The 19,686-nt window shown below is 41.1% G+C and overlaps 1 protein-coding gene and 1 long non-coding RNA gene across 2 annotated transcripts in view; one reads left to right on the top strand and one right to left on the bottom strand.

Moving 5' to 3' along the window:
- Positions 1-2,928: 2,928 nt before the first annotated feature.
- LOC308387304 lies at positions 2,929-5,270 on the bottom strand. The gene is made up of 3 exons (XR_013969921.1): positions 5,212-5,270; positions 3,857-4,058; positions 2,929-3,771 (listed from the first exon to the last, which is right to left on the bottom strand). It is a non-coding gene; the product is annotated as an uncharacterized lncRNA (long non-coding RNA).
- A 13,083-nt stretch (positions 5,271-18,353) lies between these two features.
- The window catches only part of LOC308386998 (E3 SUMO-protein ligase ZBED1-like), a 2,521-nt gene continuing 1,188 nt past the window's right edge, over positions 18,354-19,686 (top strand). The window contains exon 1 of the mRNA XM_080866871.1: positions 18,354-19,686. This exon is cut by the window's right edge and continues 15 nt beyond it. Within this exon, the coding sequence (XP_080722997.1) occupies positions 18,584-19,686 (1,103 nt within the window). The 5' untranslated portion in view covers positions 18,354-18,583.

Consider the following 19,686-nt stretch of genomic DNA (forward strand, 5'->3'; position numbering starts at 1 on the left):
TTCGGTACTGGTACTAGTTTTATTTTGTTGTATTTAAAGCCGGTCCGTGAAAATATTGTCGGGCATAAACCGGTCCGTGGCGCAAAAAAGGTTGGGGACCACTGATCTACCCTGATGAAATGATAAATTATTTAGTTTTTCCATGACTGGGTTTTTAACTTTACTCTATGGCAGTCTGTGTAGTTTACAGTATTGATCCGTGTTTTTATGCTTAAGTAATTTAAGCTTCTCCAGCTCCATAGTCAACATCCATTGTCCAGTATATCCACTATCTGCTGCACATGTCCAAACCATCTCATTCTTGCATCTCCAGCAAGGATGCTGCTGCCGTCATCACTTCTTCTTGATACTTGAATGGTACTCATGGCCATTGGTCATGAGTATTTGCATGTTAATGATCAAGGAACTGACCTCCCAGCCCATTGTTCCTTCAGTGGTGCTAGTTTCAGTTATTATGCAAAAGTACTGTTTATAAGATTGGGGAAACGTGCGGTCAGCTGAGTCTAAAGAAGTGACCTGGATACGTTTCTCCCACTGAAAACGCTGCGTCTAGATGAACAGGATCCTCTTTTGGGTGTTCTATATAAGAATGTAGTCCACCGGTGTGCACTTCCTTCAATTCCCTCCATGCATCACCCTATGTTCCTCTCTCTTGTTGAAGTACTTATTATAGAATAAGTACTTAAACAATTATTGAATGAGTGTGCTTTTTTTGTTCTGTGACCCATTCATTCATTACTCAAAGCTTTCCAACCAAGTCCTCTTTGGTGACATCTGGTGTCCAAAAATATGTTGAGCAGCTTGAATCTACAACTTGATATGAACTGCTTCGCTGTGATTGCCCACTCGATAGGGTTAAATTGACAGCTTCTCTTTAATATCACGTGACTGTTCTGTGTGATATTGGGCCGTTGTGGTGCTTTGAACATATATTTTTGGGGGTGAAAAAGATGATTTTGTGTCTTTTGATTACTAAATGATTTTAAGAAATATACCTTTGTTGTTTGAACATGTGCCCCAGAATACCTGAAAAACATTTTTGCAAAAAACATCCAATGCAGGAAGGCACAAGATGCAAAAAGAAATGTTAATAGTTGCACTGTAACTTGTCCTGAGGAAGACTGACTGTGGAGCAGAGCCAAGCAACTGTGTCAGTCTCTCTCTCCTCTCCAGTGAGGAGAGAGAGACCATTACAAAGTAAGTATATAAGAGAACGAAAAAAAAGTGACAAAAAATAAAATAAAACCCGGCTCCTTATAAAAAAACAATTACTCAAGAAATGCTCAACAGGGAAAAAAATATCAAACGAAACCTCAAATTGAAGAAATTGAAGTTCAAATACAATTAAGTATGACACTGTAACAAAAATATTTTACTTAATGGTAGCATGTTAATTTCAGTCATTGTGATTCATTGGTACAGTATTGACAGTTTAACACAAATATTTCTTTGGGAAAAGAAAACTACAGAAACACTGACTGAAGTGAAGCTTAGCAACTGTTTGTTTTAATTCTTTTGCCCACATATACATGTATACATAGATATGTTTTATATTGTAAATGATAAGGGTAGGCACCCTTTGCTTTGTTGACAGCACTGCAAACTTTGCCTTCTCTCAATAAGCTTCATGGTGTAGTAACCTGAAATGGTTTTCACTTCACAGGTGTGTCTTGTTAAGGTTCATTTGTGTAATTTCTTGCCTTCTTAATGGGGTTGGGACCATCAGTTGTGCAGAAGTCAGGACTGTCAGTTATGTACCAACCAACTTTTAGAATTCATATTATGGCAAGAACCAATCAGCAAAGTCCAGAGAAACGATAGTCCATCATTATTTTAAGAACTAAAGATCAGTCAGTCTGAAAAATTGCTAAAACTTTGAATGCGTCTTTGTGTAGCTGCAAATACCATCAAGCACTGATGAAACTGGCTCAAATGAGGACCACTCCAGAAAAGGAAGACCAAGAGTCAGCTCTGGGGCTGAGGATAAATTCATCCGAGTCACTAGCCTCAGAAATTGCAAATTAACAGCACCCCAGAGCCCAGATAAATGCCACACAGAGTTTGAGTACCAGACACATCTCTACACCAAATGTTCAGAGAAGACTGCGCAAATCAGGCCTTTATGGTCAAATAGCTACTAAGGAAAAGCAAGCAGAGATTTGTTTGGGCCAAGAAACAATTTGAGTATCCACATGCAGCACAGCAAACCAGTGAGGGCTGTGGTTTGCCATTTCTACATCATTGTGGTTGCCAAATCATTTTAATATGACCTGCCTGACAAAGTGGAGTAGACCAAAAGATCCTCAAAAGCCAGACATCATGCCATGATCCAAGGTAATTCAGGAACAAATGAGAAACAAATTAACTGAGATTATCAGTCCGGAAAAGGTTATAAAGCCTTTTATAAAAGCAAAAAAAGAAGCTTTGGACCCCCCAAGTGTTCATGACTCCAATATAAGAAAGAGACTGTTGGCAAAAATGGCCCGCATGGCAGTGTTCCAAGATGAAAACCATCGCTAAGGCAAAAGGAACAAAGTCTCATCTCAATTTTGCCAGAAAATATCTTGATGACAGGGTCGCCACCAAAATTGACCCCCCCCCCCCAGCTCCCCCTGGCAAGTCTGTCCTATGTTAATAATTTTAATAAACATAAGCACAGAGAAAGACACCCGACAATGAGTTGAAAGATTAGCTTATTTATTCCTACATATACAATTTGTCATTTGTATTGTCACTTTGTATGTTCCTCACAATTTCTCATCATCCTCCAATGTGGTTGAATTACAATTTCTCCTTCATGCAAACACTAGTATTGGTGTCATCCATTGGTGAGAACAATGTTAACATACTGTACAACCAAATTAGTTCCTAGAACTTAAATTATGCAAACTCATTGCCTCAAAAAAAAAAAAAAAAAAAAAAAAAAAAAAAAAAAACACACCAAACAAAAACCCACAAGTAAAACTTGATAACCAAGCTAGGACAATTTATTCATGGAGTACCCAGTACTTAGAATAATTAGATTTTTCTGAATGAAACCTATCCACATAGAAATCGAATGCAACTAGATCACATTATGTTTTATTATCCTCGAAATTAAAGACATTTTGTAATGCAGTTGAAATCAGACCAACTTTTATTTTCAAATGCAAAAAATATTTATTAGTCAACATACTGGACACATTAATGACAAACAAGTATATTCCCACTATTGTAGCTTGTGTTATTTAATTATACTTCAAATATTATCAAATTCCATCTATCCATCCATCCATCTTCATCCGCTTTATCCGGGGCCGGGTCGCAGGGGCAGCAGCCTAAGCAGAGAAGCCCAGACCTCCCTCTCCCCAGCCACCTTCTCCAGCTTATCCGGGGCAACACCAAGGCGTTCCCAGGCCAGCCGAGAGATCTAATCTCTTCAGCGTGTCCTGGGACATGCCCGGAACACCTCACCCAGGAGGGATCCTTATCAAATTAAATTCATATTTGTTAAACAATTTAAAACTTTAATAACCTTACAAAAAAACAAAACCAAAGTCTCAGATTGAATTATTTTGAACCCAAGTTTAAGCAGTTCTGCTCAGTCCAGGCATTACAGCCTGAAAGACTGTCATGGATTAAGGTAATGAAAATGCAGTGATCGCAGCAAGTTCAACTTCCCTTATGTACAGTGGCAGTGAATGTGGGATGGAGATGCAATGGTCTTGAATCTGCAGGTGACTTTCTTCACTGAACACCATCTGTGATGGAGGGCTCGTCTCTCCTGGTATCCTATAAGGAAACAATCATATTCTTTAGAATGCCACATTACATTTGCTCTTCTTAAAACTTTTCCTGCATTTGCTACAGAACAGACCTCAAGATAGACAATCAAGCTGAATCATTGCACTGTTACAAAACATCCATCCATTTTCTTCCATTTATCTGCAGTTGGGTCCCAGAGGCAGGATCCTAAGCAGAGCACCCCGGAACTCCCTCTGCCCAGCCACCACCTCCAGCTTATCCAGGGGAACTCCTCCCAGTGGGACATAGACACGTAGACAAAACCTGCTGGTACCCTTTGGTCAATGAAAGGAAAAAGTCACAATGGTCACAGAACTAACTAATCTGACTAAATAATAAAAATTCTATGAATGTTAACCAATGAACGTCTATCGTTTGAGCGTGTATCACACTCAACATGGACCAGAGGAAGTGAAAGGAAAGATGTCTCAGGAGATAAGATAAATAATCATAGACAAGCATGTTAAAGGCAAAGGCTATAAGACAATCTCCAAGCAGCTGGATGTTCCTGTGACTACAGTGCACATATTATTCAGAAATTTAAGATCCATGGGATTGTAATCAACCTCCCTGGACGTGGCCGCAGGAGAAAAATTGATGACCAATCAAAGAGACAGATAATCTGAATGGTAACAAAAGAGCCCAGAAAGACTTCTAAAGAGATCCAAGGTGAACTTCATGCTCAAAGCACATCACTGTCAGATCGCACCATCTGTTGTTGTTTGAGCCAGAGTGGACTACATAGGAGATGACCAAGGAGGACACCACCAACAAATCACAAAAAGGCACATCAGCTCCATGTTCACAGAAGGAAAAATGAAGCATATCAAGAAAAGAACACTGTCCCTACTGTGAAACATGGAGAGGGATCTGTTATGTTCTAGGGCTGCTTTGCTGCATCTGGCACAGGGTGTCTTGAATCTGTGCAGGGTACAATGAAATTTCAAGACCATCAAGGGATTCTAGAGAGAAATGTGTTGGCCAGCGTCAGAAAGGTTGGTCTCAGACGGAGGTCATGGGTCTTTGCAATAGGACAATGACTCAAAACATACAGCTAAAAAACACCCAAGAATGTCTAAGAGGATAACATTGGACTATTATAAAGTCGCCTTCTTGGAGCCCTGACCTCAATCCTATTGGGCATCTTTGGAAGGAGCTGAAACATGCCGTCTAGAAAAGGCGCTCTTCAAACCGGAAAATACTGGAGCAGTTTGCTCATGAGTGGACCAAAATACCTGCTGAGCTTTGCAGAAGTCTCATTGACAGTTACAGGAATAGTTTGATTGCAGCGATTGCCTCAAAAGGTTGTGCAACAAAATATTAAGTTATAAATTAAGTTATTAATAAATTTTACTTCCTTACTACTTACTAAATATCTTGTTTCCCACACTGAAGATTAACAATATATTGGAAAAGCAAAATACTTACCACTCAGTTGACATCTTTCTGTCCAACAGCTCCTTTTCTAGACTCAAGAGTCTCCAGAGCCTCAAAGAAAGTAAAAAGCAAGAAGAGGGAAAACCAGCAAATTATTTAGAAGCTGATTCGATTCTTAAAGGCTGTCCAGCCATTATAGCTGACAACATAGAAACTGAATATTAATCTCATACAGTCAAATTACACTATAGCAGGAGTTGGCAACTTTTCTGATGATTAGTGCAATCTAAAAATTCTTCAGAAGTTAGTGTCACATCAACCAACTTTTTTCAACTAGCCAACCTTTTTCCTACATCAAACCCTGCCCCTGGCTGTGGAATGCAGGCAGTCGTAAGAAGGGAAACTTGTTGGAGTTCTAAATGTCACAACTTGACAGTTGTCTCTGCTTTCACATTTTTCAGCTCAATCTCCCTGGCTCTGGCCAGTTCCGCCCATAAGTTCCAGCTCCTCCTTCAGATGAAACTCTTTCGCATTTCTCTCTCTCCAGCTGGAGATGAGCCAGATGAACTCGTAGCCTAGCATCCTGCTTTGAACCTAAGGACTATCGAGAGTGGCTCAAAATGAGGCAGTGTCATTGGCAGTCTCCTCAGGCAGTCCCTGAGCAAGAGGCGTGGACACATACAGTGCTATGTTTTGATCTGGCAACAGGGGAACATGCTAAGATGCTACACCATGCTCAGCCAACTCAGGTGGACTGGGAGACATTTGCAAGGCCAATATCCCCTTATCCACCAAGCCAGACACCAGAGCAGCTTTTAGCTCAGCTTTATGCAGAACTATGGAGACCCCAATCCCGTAAAATGATGCCACCTCATGCAAATAGTTTTTCCTACAGGCATCGAGCTGGGCAAGCGACGGGTTAGCCGTAAACACAGAAATATCTAATGTAGACATTCAAACATAGTTTAAAAAAAAAAAAAAAAAAAAAAAGAAAGAAAAGAAAACCGGTCAATAGCACACAAGCCAGCTACCCTAGGGCTACCAATAAACGAGAACCTTCCCCCAACACACACACACACACACACACACACACACACACACACGAGAAAAATCTATAACAACGGGGTTATCCAATAAATAAAAATACCACTGAACCTCTCCCCAGTCCTACCTACCCTTGAATGCTAGCCTACCTAGCTTCTGGAGTGTACCAGGCTCGAGGCAACTTTAAAGGCAAACTTTCAGTGCTCAAAGCACTGAAAAGCCTACCCCCAACAGGGACCCAAATCCCCACCCGGGATTACTCCGAAAATAACAAAGGCAAAATAAAAAACGAGTGCCTGAAGGAAGAGCTTACACTCAGCTAGACACTCCCCTGTGCTAACTGGGGAGAGCGTCCCAAATACACCAAAGTTAAACAACGGACCCAAAACCTGATACCCAGCTATTTCAGTTTCTTTCATTCAAATCCCGTTGTATGCAACTAAAACATGTTTACTTGAATAGAAACAGTTTACAGTTCTACAATTAGCCACAGATTTTACATTTTTCTTCAAATTTGTTTAGAAAGATTCCACTTAAACTACCCTTAAACGTACTATTCTCTTAAAGATAATGTCAATAGCAAGAGGTGGACCTATCAGCATTGCCTAGCTATACACCAAATAGAGCCACACAGGTCAGAGATGGACAATAGTCACCTGAGCAGGACAGTAGGGCTGTGTGATTTGACAAAATATATCAGATGACAGAATTGAAACATCTACCATTTAACATTATACTCTAATTTGTTTTGTGGTGTCAAAATACACAGTTTACAGCCAAAAAAAGAAAAAGAAAAAAAAGAAAAAAAAGAAATAAAAAGCAAATGACCACTGAAGTACTCATCCCATTACCTGATTTTTGGCAGAGAGGCTTGTTATCCATATGAAATCCCAGAACACTACATGGTCTTTCTGTCTGTGACAAACTACAGGAAAATCCTACGCAAAGCACCATAGTAAGTTTTTGATGCACATGCAGAACAGTTTCAATGCATGCTACATCACCACCTTAAAAGCAACAATTTTATCAGATCCAGGGTCAGAAGCTACAGCAAAGGAAGAAAACGCCACCAGAACCAGCCCCCAAAACCAGTACGCGCTGCAGGTCCACAAGCCAAATCACAAACAGCAGCAGACCCAGATCCAAAAGCTACAACTCCACCAGTGACTACTCCCCAGGTTGTAGCACCACAAGCATCAACTACGCCTAAGCAATCTACAGCACAAACTGTAGAAGCAACAGTACTACCAGTAACAGCCTCACAAGCTACTCCTGCACCACTTCCAGCATCATCCCCTCAAAGATATTCTCAAGCTGTTGCAGAGAAATGGAAAAAAATAAAAAATAAAATAATAATAATAATTCTTTGTTATTGTGTAAACCAGACTGTTCAGAATTGACATTGTACAATTGTACCCTGTCTGGCAACATTTTGATCTCATCTCTCCAAATAAGGTATGCACACAGTAATAAATATCACAAATGATAAGTACCATAATATAAATAAACCACACCCCAGATCCTATAATCGGATTTCTGTCTTTTAGTTTATTGAAAGGTGAAGTGTTTGCTGTGCTCCAAAGAACTTTAATACAGCAACAACACCTCATCTATGCTGAGGCCTTGAGCCCTGCGCGAAAACAAGGAGGCTATCCAAGGTGGACCAAGCTCAGTTAAGTTTTTTTAGGTTGTAAGGATACAGTCATTTTATACATTTAGATTCCCCATGTCATTCATTTATATTTGGCTTGTAATTACAATATATGTAATTTCTCAATGTTTTGTTTGTTTTATCAGGGGAGAGAAATGATGTGGATGAGGCCTTGGTCAACATGGTGATTCCCAGCCCTTCACTATTGTGGAGGACAGTGGGTTTAGAAAGCTTGTTAAAGCTTTGAACCCTAACTATGTTCTCCCCACAAGTCAGGTGTGTATCTTAAAATATGAAGCATGTTTGCAGTTTTCCTATATTTCCATATTAAGAGCGGTACTTTCTTTTGTTTAGGCTTTGAAAGCTATGGTGGACCAAAGATACAAAGAGTCCAAACTAAAAGAAAAACTGACTGTGGCAAAGGCTTCTGCAGTTAGTTTGACATCTGATATGTGGACCTCCATTAACACAGAGGCTTACCTAGCTGTCACCTGCCATTTCACCGATTCTAACACTGCATTGCATTCTGTGGTGTTAGGTGTTCAGCACTTCCCTAAAGCAAATACTACTATCAATTTGTCCCAAGTAACAGCAGCGCTCATGTCAGAGTGGGGCATTACAGACAAAGTTACATGTTATGTGACTGATGGAGCAGCAAACATGGGTGCTCATGCAAAGGAACTTTGTTTGTGTCACAGTAATTGTGAGGCGCATACATCGAACCTAATGGTCAAAAGCTCTTGATCAACACACCACGCTGTCTGAGATCCAGACCACCTGTAGGAGGATAGTGGGATATTTCAACGTTTGTTCCATTAGTTCATTACTGCTTTAAACACTTAAACCCCCGGAGAGCAGCCATTTGGCTTTTCTAACAGGGTTCCATCTCTAAATGACGGCTGGTCAGCAAACCTGGGAAACCCACAGATAATTGGAACTATGGCACGAAACAGCTTCCAAGACATCATGCAACACCTACGCTTCATGACAAGTCCACCCGCAGTGATCGAGCAAAGACTGATAAGTTCGCTGCAATTTCCAGTGTGTGGGGATCATTTGTCACCAACTGCATCACGTGCTACAACCCTGGTCTACATATCACCGTTGATGAACAGCTTTTCCCATCAAAGACTCGGTGCTGTTTCCTGCAGTATATTGCAAGTAAACCTGACAAGTTTGGGATCAAGTTTTGGGTGGCTTGCAACCTAAAATCCAAGTGCATTTGCAATGTCTTCCCATATCTTGGCAAGGACCCCAATCGTCCCACTGGGGAGAGACTTTCTGAAAATGTAGTAATGAGTAGGGCTGAACGATTATGGAAAATAATCTAATTGCGATTTTTTGCCCCAATATTGCGATTGCGATGCGATATGCGATTATTTTTTAAGGTCTTTGTCTTCTGTATTATTAAACAAAGACAAGCAATACATCATATAGTATGGCCAATACTATATTACATTAATTTTAAACTGTTCTTTCCTGGAAGACAGACCTCTGTTATGATGACATGAGGTGATGCATGAATTGATGACTGACATTTTTATTTAACTTCTTCAATCACAACAGTATATTTGAACATACACAATAGTTTATTTTTAGCTTACAAACATCTGAGCATAAAGTGCTGACAAGGAACCCTGGTGTAAACATTAAAATGAAAGTCAGTACAATGTGCAGATTGCAGAAATATACATAAAAAAAATCAGTGGCTTTACCACACTCAGTTTTTCGACATCTGTGAACTACTAGACAGTCATTCAATTAAAAAATAATATTAAATAAATAAAACTAATAAATAAAAAATACACACATCTTACTGATCTCTGCAGTCAGTAACATTACACATAAAGTGCAAACATAATAGCAATTGTATAAACACACACACAAACACGCCTTTAAAATTTAAAGGCGTTAAATTGGACGGTCTAGTTCTGATTAGCGTCACCGCTGTCTCGGTGGAGTTTAATAAACTCGGCCGTCTGCTTCTTGCTATCTAAAATATAACCAGACACTGGTGTAAATTCTCGACTGTCTCATACTTCTGTTTAATAAGTTTTCTGTTTGACGTTTAGTCAGCTGTGTGAAAACCAAGGAGGAACCCACCCGGGGGATTAATAAAGTTTTATTTTATCTAATCTAATAACTTTAATCTCAGCCAAACCGATTTACTCACGAACAAACAAAACACTGAAAAAAGCCCAACAATAACATTTTTAGGTTGTCTAAGTGACTTATATATTACGTTTAACCCGAGCAGCGAAACTCCGCGGTGATCTGAAAATGATGTGCCGGGAGTTGTGCCGTTCTCGGCCGCATCAGTAATCCTCGAGCTCCCGGCTAGCTGTCGAGCTGGTGGGTAGCAGACGCCTCTGAAAACGTCGAAGCACTTTTGCAAATATGGGATATCTTGATAAACCGAGCAGATATTTGATGTTTACACAACTACTTTCTCGCCTGAAAATATGTTAAAAGTTTATTTTGTGACCCAGAAAGATTAGTATGAGTAATTTTAAAACTTAGTAGCGGCCGCCATTGCTGGAAACTGGAGTTTGGCTGGGCCGCGCTATGAATTCTGGGATATGGTAGTAATTTGGACAGCCTTCGGCGCGTCGCTGTGACGTAATCGGTCTACAAATGCGGCCTCAGGAGGATGCAGCCCATGAATTTGGACATGTCCAGAGTATAATCGCAGCCTTTGCGGTTAGAAAATTGCACTTGATCATGTCGCGATATTATCGCAAATGCGATATATCGTTCAGCCCTAAAGGAAAGACGGGTGGACTTCCTGGTGGAGCTTGCAAGAGAGTTGGCTCACTCTCATGTAGCTGCGAAGAAGGCAAGAAAAAAAAAAAAAAAAAAAAAAAAACAGTTGCTTTGGACACAACCCTCCACACCTAGCCCTGGAAAAAGAGCCATGTGTCAGGTCAAACACAAATGCAAGAACAATCATGCCACTGTGCGATGTGTTCACTGCAACAGATACACATGTGGTAAATGCAGACAACAGATACCATGGCAGTGCCAGGATTGTGAGTGATTGCTGAAAATGTTGAAATGTACTCACTCACTTTTTATTATTATTTGTAAATATGTGTACAAATGGTTGGTTTTTTGTACTGTTTTTATCAATAAATCTCAGCAACAAAGGGCATACACCCATGTGTGTTGATTTCTCCCTAAGATGGCAAACTGAAACACTCCAAGTTGGTGACTTTTGGAGATTTCCCTGGATGATTGAGAATGCATCAGACGAACACAAAAGGAAGTTCACAGCTTTTAGCAGCTCCCCCACCCCCTCATTCACACACCCCCACTCCCCTCCCTCCAGAATTCCCAGGTAACAACCTAATATACATATGAATGACTAGCCAATTTAGCTTCCACTTGGCTGAAGCTAAAGCCTAGCTAAAAGCCATTTGGCTGCTCTCCGGGTTTTAAAGGTAGAAAGGTAGAAGCCTGGCAGTGCTACTGTTAAGGAGCTGCTGCAGTAACACAGCTTGAATTAATCAATTTGTGTTGGCTGTTTCTTTGGAGAGGCTGCAGGAACAAATGGGCCGGCCTCCACTGAAGTTAATTCAAGAGGTGGATACACGTTGGAACAGCACATTCCAAATGCTTCACCGTGTTCATGAGCTCAGGGAACCTATTGGAGCATCGTAAGCTGGCCTGCACACTGATATTTGCCCACTGTCCTCTGAACAGTATAATGCTCTCTCCATTTAATGATACCACCACTGAGCTGTCAGAGGAAGAGAGTGTCTGGATCCAAAGTAATTCCACTTCTAACAATGTTGCACCATGCACTAAATGAAGAGGAAATAGGAGCGACGTGTTGACATGATCATGACTGGTTTCATAGTATCAAAGTCGTTGTCTGACTATTACCAACGGGTTATTGTAGTGCACAGTTTAAGGTAAGTAGTCCGCAAGGTACATTATAATGTCAGAAAATTGCATTCACGAAACAAGTGTGTTGTTTTTCAACTTTTGCGATTTACTGCATATCAGTAACAGAAACTGAGGCAGGTAAGTGTGCTCCTCCTCCTCCTCTGCGCTCTCATTAAAGGGTAAACAATTTTTGCAGGGGGGGGGTAACAACTTTGGGACAACACTGGAAACAGTGGCGGTCCTAGCCTGTTTGGCGCCCCGGGTAAACACTGACTTCAGCGCCCCCCCCCCCCCCCCCCCCCCCCCCCCCCGAAGGGAGGGAGGGGGGGGGCTGAAGTCAAAGTTTACATTGATTTTAGCAGCAAGCAGGCGCACAAAGGGCTCTCTCGCTCACTTTTCACCAGTGTTGGGTAAGTTACTTTAAATTAGTAACTTAGTTGCATTACTAGTTACTTCTATCAAAAGTAACTCAGTTACTCGTTACTTTCAGAGTAACTAGTTACTAGTAGGGCTGGGCGATATGACCCAAAATTCATATCTCGATATTTTTTAGCTGGATGGCGATATAAGATATATATCTCGATTTTTTTTTTTAAAGCCATAAAGTAAGAACAAAAAGAGAGTTCTTAGTCAAAGCTGTGTCCCAGATGTCACACAGGCACTTTTATTAACATAGAGCATAGATGTACATAAAATTTACTCAAAAATAAATTATGAGCATTTATTAAATAATAATGCTCCATAAATAAAAGAAAACTGTTGTTTTTGTGCATAACAAAAAGCTCACAATTGTGCAGTCAAAATGTAAACTAAAAGACGCTGAGCACAATAACAAAGACAGATTTCACAGCTGCTCTGTTCCCAACTTCTACTGCGTGACTGATAGCCTGGAGTTTGAAATCCACTTCGTAACCATGTCTCTTAACAGGTGCCATTTATGGTCCTTATTAGGGCTGCCACAAACGATTATTTTGATAGTCGACTAGTCACAGATTATTTTTGCGATTAGTCGACTAATCAGATCATCATCCATTGAACGTAAAAGTACAGCTTATTGCATCAGCAGCATCTGCTCTTATATAACTATCATTAGCTTACAGCTTTAAGTGTTTAAGGTCTGTGCTAACTAAAAATAAAGACAAGATGATAGTTAATTGAATTCTAATTAAATGTGCAGATTGTTTCGGTGGAGTTTAATAAACTCAGCCGATTTACTCAGGAACAAATAAAATACTGAAAAAAAGCCAAACAATAACATTTTTAAGTTATCTAAGTGACTTGTATATGTTTAACCTGAGTAGGGCGGTGGGTTTGAAAACGATCTGCTGGGAGTCCGGTGCTCTCATGGCCCCCGGCTAGCTATCGAGCTAGTGGGTAACAGACGCCTCCGAAAACGTCAGAGCGCTTTTGAAAATATGTGGTGTCCTGATAAACTGAGCAGATATTTGAGGTTTACACAGCTACATTCTCGCCTGAAAATATGTTAAACGTTTATTTTGTGACCCAGAAAGAATAATAAGAGTAATATTAAAACTAACTAGCTGCCGCCATTGTTGACAACTGCGCTGGGCCGCGCTATGAATTCTGGGACACAGTTTCTTCTTCGGGGTTTAACGGCAGCTGGCATCCTTGTACATGCAGTGCTGCCATCTTCTGTTTCAGTCCGTTATTACACTCTTAAATCCTGCTACTTATTCCTGCTTTTGGGATCTTACAAAGCTTCAAATGACGCGTCGACTATTAAATCAGTCGTCGACGATTTTGATAGTCGACGTAATCGTGACTAGTCGACTAATCGTGGCAGCCCTAGTCCTTATACATACACACACACACACACACACACACACACACACACAATACGGTAATATTACGCTGAAGCACAGTACGTATCACTCCGCGAGGCTCAGCCGTAATGCTCCGACAATCCATCAAGCGGTGCAGCTCCGTAGCTTACCAAAGTCGTACTAAAACATTTTGACAGATTGCTGAGCGCCGTGTACCACATAAAATCGGTTCGCGGCCATCAAGCACAACCAGAATTCATACATAAGGCGCGCTGTCAACTTTTGAGAGAATGAAAGGGTTTTAGGCTGTGCAGCGCCTCTGGGCTGCATGGCGTTAGCGTGGTTAGCTCGTTAGCGTGGTTAGCTCGTTAGCGTGGTTAGCTCGTTAGCGTGGTTAGCTCGTTAGCGTGGTTAGCTCGCTAACACGTTGACGCCGTCCAGCCCCACACACGGGGCGATGCGCAGTAACTCGTTAACGCAGATTTGCCGTGTCCATCTTGTCGCTTCCTGTAGGTGAAGCGATGGGGGAGGAGGGGGAGTTGTGTTCAGTGAAGGAGGGGCGAGGCCGAGTAACGCTGCGTAAAGACAAAAGTGGACGAAAGAGAGGCAAACTTGCGGCTCCACAAATATAATTATAATGTAACATAGACTATATCGATATAAAGGATATTGTCACAGCTTATATCTCGTATAAAAATATATCGATATGTTTTAAAAACTCAATATATCGCCCAGCTCTAGTTACTAGGGAAAGTAACTTTGGTTTTACTCAGAATTCTCTTGTTAATGTGTTGCTTCCGTAACTGGATACCCAGCAAGATTGCCAGTCTTCTAGCTTGCTTACTTGCCACAAGTGCACTGTGCCACCTACCAATAGAAAGGAAAAAAATTATGTGCACATTTCCACGAGAGAAATCCCACGCCTGATTCTATCCTAGCCTGCTTTTTACATCCAACACAAAAACTGCAGTCGTGGCGCTTTCGATTGTACTCAGAAATTCTGCCTTCTGAATAGGAAGATGTAGGTAACACCAGACTGCAGATGAGCTGCTTACAGAGCTGGACTGGGACCCAAAAAAAAATAAAATAAAAAAATAATCGTCCCATCCATGCGCGCGCGCGCGCATATATATATATATATATATATATATATATATATATATATATATATATATATATATATATATATATATATATATATATATATATATATATATATATATATATATCTCTATCTATCTATCTATCTCAATTGTTTGTTGTAAGGCTCAGATAAATTTTTTTTTTTTTTTTTTTTTTTTTAAAGAGACATTTTAAATGAGAATAAGAAAGTATTTCCTTGTGCCCCCCTTTCCCTTTTAATTCCCTACATGGACCCCCTGGCAACACTTTGCTAGAGCCGCCCCTGCACAGTTACCAGCTGTCAGCTACTTAGAAAAGGATCCTGGTGTTATTTGTCTCTCAGAAACAGTTCATAACTTCCCTTCAACTCATTCATGTTAACTAAAAGGTAAACCTGTTTCTCCATCACAGCTTTGATGATTCAGTAAGGACATCTCCTGGTTTCATCTTCATGTTTCCCTCTCACCACATATTCAAACCCACATCATGACCAGCAGGTTTACAGCTGTGGCTCCAGCAAACATCAGCTGATAGTACAAAGTAATATTAAATAAATTCTAACAACAGCTGATCAAGCTTAAACGTGCTGCTGTTGTTTACCGCGACAACCGCTGGTTTCCTCTTTCTTTAGCAAAGTGGGCGATAAATAAATGAGAGAGAAAAGCTGATCAGCTGATCATTGATCAGTTTCATGATTGAAGTAGAAACAGGAGAGGGAGGGGGAGAATGAGAAGAAGAGGCAGCTGTGCAGCGTAAACACAGAATAACTCCAGCTTTGTGTCTTTTTCATTGTAGCTGAAGTCTGGGACAAACTGTGTTCCTTTTCACCTCAATACGAAACGCATAATATTTTCTCTGAATACGAGACGATTCCGTTTTTTACGGGACAGTTGGCAACTCTAATAATTAACCTTATGAACAAAATAAAGTTCAACATCAGTAACATAGCACCCACCCAGCTGTATAGAAACTCCGTCATGCTAGCTAGCACGCAGTACGAAAAAGTCACATAACGAAAATAAACGCCACCTAAACTTGGTTCATATCTGACCCAGATGGACTGCAGGTTATAACTTCTTACCTAAAGTTCAGTTCACCTGACACTCTCGGACCAGCGGCCGCTTCGGGTCTCTCCTCTTGCCTCCCTTTTCCTTCATCCACCTGCTGGCCTCCACCACTTGCTAATGTTATTGAATCTGTGGAAGCTCCGCGATAGCCACCACACGAAGTAACGAATAACGAACCCATCTAAATCCCAGTAACGAGTAACGCGTTCCTGGTTTTGGCATAATAACTAGTTACCGTGCTCGTTACCACAATGATAACGTAGTTACTGTAACACGTTAGTCCCAACACTGCTTTTCACATATAGAATTTTGAAAAAACATCTGTGCAAATTATAAGTCTGTATCATAATGTCTGGTGTTTTCGTGTTTGTCGGTTTGTTTTTATTTTTATTTTTGTTTTATTTTGCAAGTTGGTTATTAGATGCCCTCCAGCCGGCCCAGCCAGAGAATCCCCGCCCTCTCCTCCCTGTGCAAGCAGCAGGCGCACCTCGCAAACGGAGGGCACCCTTACTCCCAGCAAATGGGCGATAGAAAACCAATCGGTGCCTATGCCATTCCCAATATCCGCTGGCTGATGTCGGGGCAGCATGAGTACGAGCAATTTTTTTTTGGCCGATGCCCGTGATTAGGGCTGCCACAAACGATTATTTTGATAGTCGACTAGTCACCGATTATTTATGCGATTAGTCGACTAATCAGATCATCATCCACTGGACATAAAACTACAGCTTATTGCACCAGCAGCATCTGCTCTTATATAACTATCATTAGCTTACAGCTTTAAGCTTTTAAGGTGCTAACTAAAAATAAAGACAAGATGATAGTTTATTCAATTTTAATGAAATTTGCAGATTGTTTCGGTGAAGTTTAATAAACTCCTTGCTATCTAAAATATAACAGGACACCGGAGTCCGGAGTATATTCTCCAGCATCTCACACTTCTGATAATCAGCTGTCTGCTTGACGTTTATTCAGCTGTGTAAAAACTATAACTTTAATCTCAGCCAAACCGATTTACTCAGGAACAAATAAAATACTAAAAAAAAAAAAAAGCCAAACAATAACATTTTTAATTTATCTAAGTGACTCATATATATTTAACCTGAGTCGCGAAAGACGGCGGTGGGTTTGAAAACAATTTGCCGGGAGTCCGGTGTTCTCATGGCCCCCGGCTAGCTATCGAGCTAGTGGGTAACAGATGTCTCCGAAAACGTCGGAGCGCTTTTGAAAATATGTGGTGTCCTGATAAACTGAGCAGATATTTGAGGTTTACACAGCTACATTCTCGCCTGAAAATATGTTAAATGTTTATTTTGTGACCTAGAAAGAATAATAAGAGTAATATTAAAACTAACTAGCTACCGCCATTGTTGGAAACTAAGCTGGGCCGCGCTATGAATTCTGGGACACAGCTGCTTCTTCTTCGGGGTTTAACGGCAGCTGGCATCCTTGTACATGCTGTGCTGCCATCTTCTGTTTCAGTCCGTTATTACACTCTTAAATCCTGCTATTATTCCTGCGTCTTTTGCGATCTTACAAAGCTTCAAACGACACGTCGACTATTAAATCAGTCGTCGACGATTTTGATAGTCGACGTAATCGTGACTAGTCGACAAATCGTGGCAGCCCTACCCGTGATGCTGCCCCCCACCACGATGCCGCCCCGGGCAACCGCCTGCGTGGTCTGTATCAAAAACCGCTACTGACTGGAAAACTTTAAGCTCCTCTCTTATCTAGTAATTACTAAGTTCACATTTCCATTTCAAAGCAACAGTAAATTTCACTGACTTTTACATAAGGTTTTTTTTTTTTTTTTTTTTAAATAGCTGTGGGTACATTTTTAACTAACATGAACCAAGAGGAAGCAGCATTCACACAAAGCATCGGTCATACGAAAGCTAGGCTAACACTAGCTAGCTAGCAAGGTCAAAACCTGGTGCTAAACTGCGAGAAAGCACAAAAAAGCTTGCATAAGAGTAAACATTTACTCACCAAATCAGTCATCAGTGTATCACAGCGACGCCAAAAATAACCACTTAAGCTGAATCTTCTCCAGCTGCTCCTAAGTTTGCTCAGCATATTCCAGAAACACCCGTGCAGGCCATGAACATCTTTGCCAGAGAGGAGGAAAGTAGAGACATGGCATTTTCAAACCATATCCTTCTACTCAAAGGAGACTTGTCTTTTGTCTGTTTCTCTGTTAAGTCATGCTTTAATGTTAATGAAAAAGACCACTTAATATGGGTTTATTTAAAATTGCTGTGCTGCAGCTTTTAGAGGCATTCCTACCCCAGCACAGCTGAATGAAATGTTGAATTACCTCTTCAGCATGCCATCAAGGCCTGGTAAAAAGCCATTCATTTAATTCAGGTGTGTCGGAACAAGGATGCATCTAAAAGCTGCAGGACAATAGCTCTGAGGACAAGAGTTGGAGACCCCTGGTATGACCTCAGATGCACGCTCTCAATCTAGTTCTTTGTTTTTGTCTAAAAATAAAAAACAAAAAAGACACACAAGAAAAGGGCAACGAGAAAAAGCAAATAAAAATTTTTACTATTTAATAATTTTAGTTGTATTTACAAATAAGTAACCCAGCTGTGTATGTTTTATATACAAAACATATATATATTAGGGGTGTCAAATTATCGCGTTAATTGCGATTAATTAATTACAATGCTATTTAGCGCGTTATGTTTTTTAATCTCGTTAATCTAATTTTTAATCTCTTGACGTCATTGATTTTGTATGAGAGTTGCTATGTTATAAAATCCGTTTTTATGTGCTGGGCTCCTTGTGCTTGACTTGTTGGGGGTGGAGTCACGTCGTGAGGTCAAGGTGAGAAGTGGTGATTAGCTTACAGTGTGGATATGGAGGCGCATCTGAGAGTTGTTGGCCCAATGAACGGGAAATTTGTATTTCATAAACGCCCCGACGGCACCATTGACAAAGCTAAAGTGGTCTGCCTAGAGTGTAAGAAGGAGTTTGCTTACCACCGAAGCAGCTCAAGTTTGGCCTATCACCTCAACGCAAAGCACCCAGCCGCGAGTGCAGCAACAGCTAGCAGTGAAGACGTTAGCAATATAGCAAGCCAGAGCAAAGCTTTTCGCCAAACAAAACTAGAGAATACCCCTCGTATGAGCAAGTCTGCGACCGACAGGCTGACTAATGTTATTGCCAAGTGGATAGCGATGAACTGTAGGCCGATAAATATAGTAGAGGACGAAGGATTGACAGAGGTGTTGCAAATTGCGTCCAATGACCCGTCATACAAGCCGCCGTGCAGGACTACAGTAACGACCAAAATCAGCAAAATGTACGACGGCGAAAAGAAAAACAAACTTGAGATTTTGGCGGAGGATTCTCCCAACTGTGTTGCTATAACCGGAGATCACTGGACCTCAGCTGGCAACCACAGCTATTTTGGGGTGACTGGACACTTTATTGATAGTGAGTGGAACCTCAACTCATTTGCACTGACCGTCATGAGAACAGAAACCAGGCACTTTGCTGATAAATGCGCCGAACAGTTCTTCAAGGTAGCAAATGACTGGGGTATTGAAAACAAGATATCCACCATTGGCACAGACAGCGCAGCAAACATGCTGGCTGCTATGAGAGCACTTCCATATGAGCACATCGCCTGCAATGCTCACATTCTCCAGAGGACCATCACGGTATGTCTCGATAGCAGTGGTTTTGTCGGTGTACTGGCAAAGTGCCGCAAGATTGTTGGTCATTTTAAACAAAGCCCTGCGAGTACCACAGAACTTAACCAACAACAAGTAGCACTCGGAAAGAAGAGCGATCAACTTATACAGGATGTACCCACCAGGTGGAACTCGACTCTCGCAATGGTCTCACGCCTCCTATGTAACCGAGAGGCTGTCCAGGCTACGTTGGACCAACAGAACCACAGGTTGGTCTTGCCAACCGAAGCTGAGTGGGCGAAACTGCAGAGGCTGGAGCTCCT

Source organism: Rhamphochromis sp. 'chilingali', assembly GCF_963969265.1.
Source record: "Rhamphochromis sp. 'chilingali' genome assembly, chromosome: 19".
NCBI lineage: Eukaryota > Metazoa > Chordata > Actinopteri > Cichliformes > Cichlidae > Rhamphochromis > Rhamphochromis sp. 'chilingali'.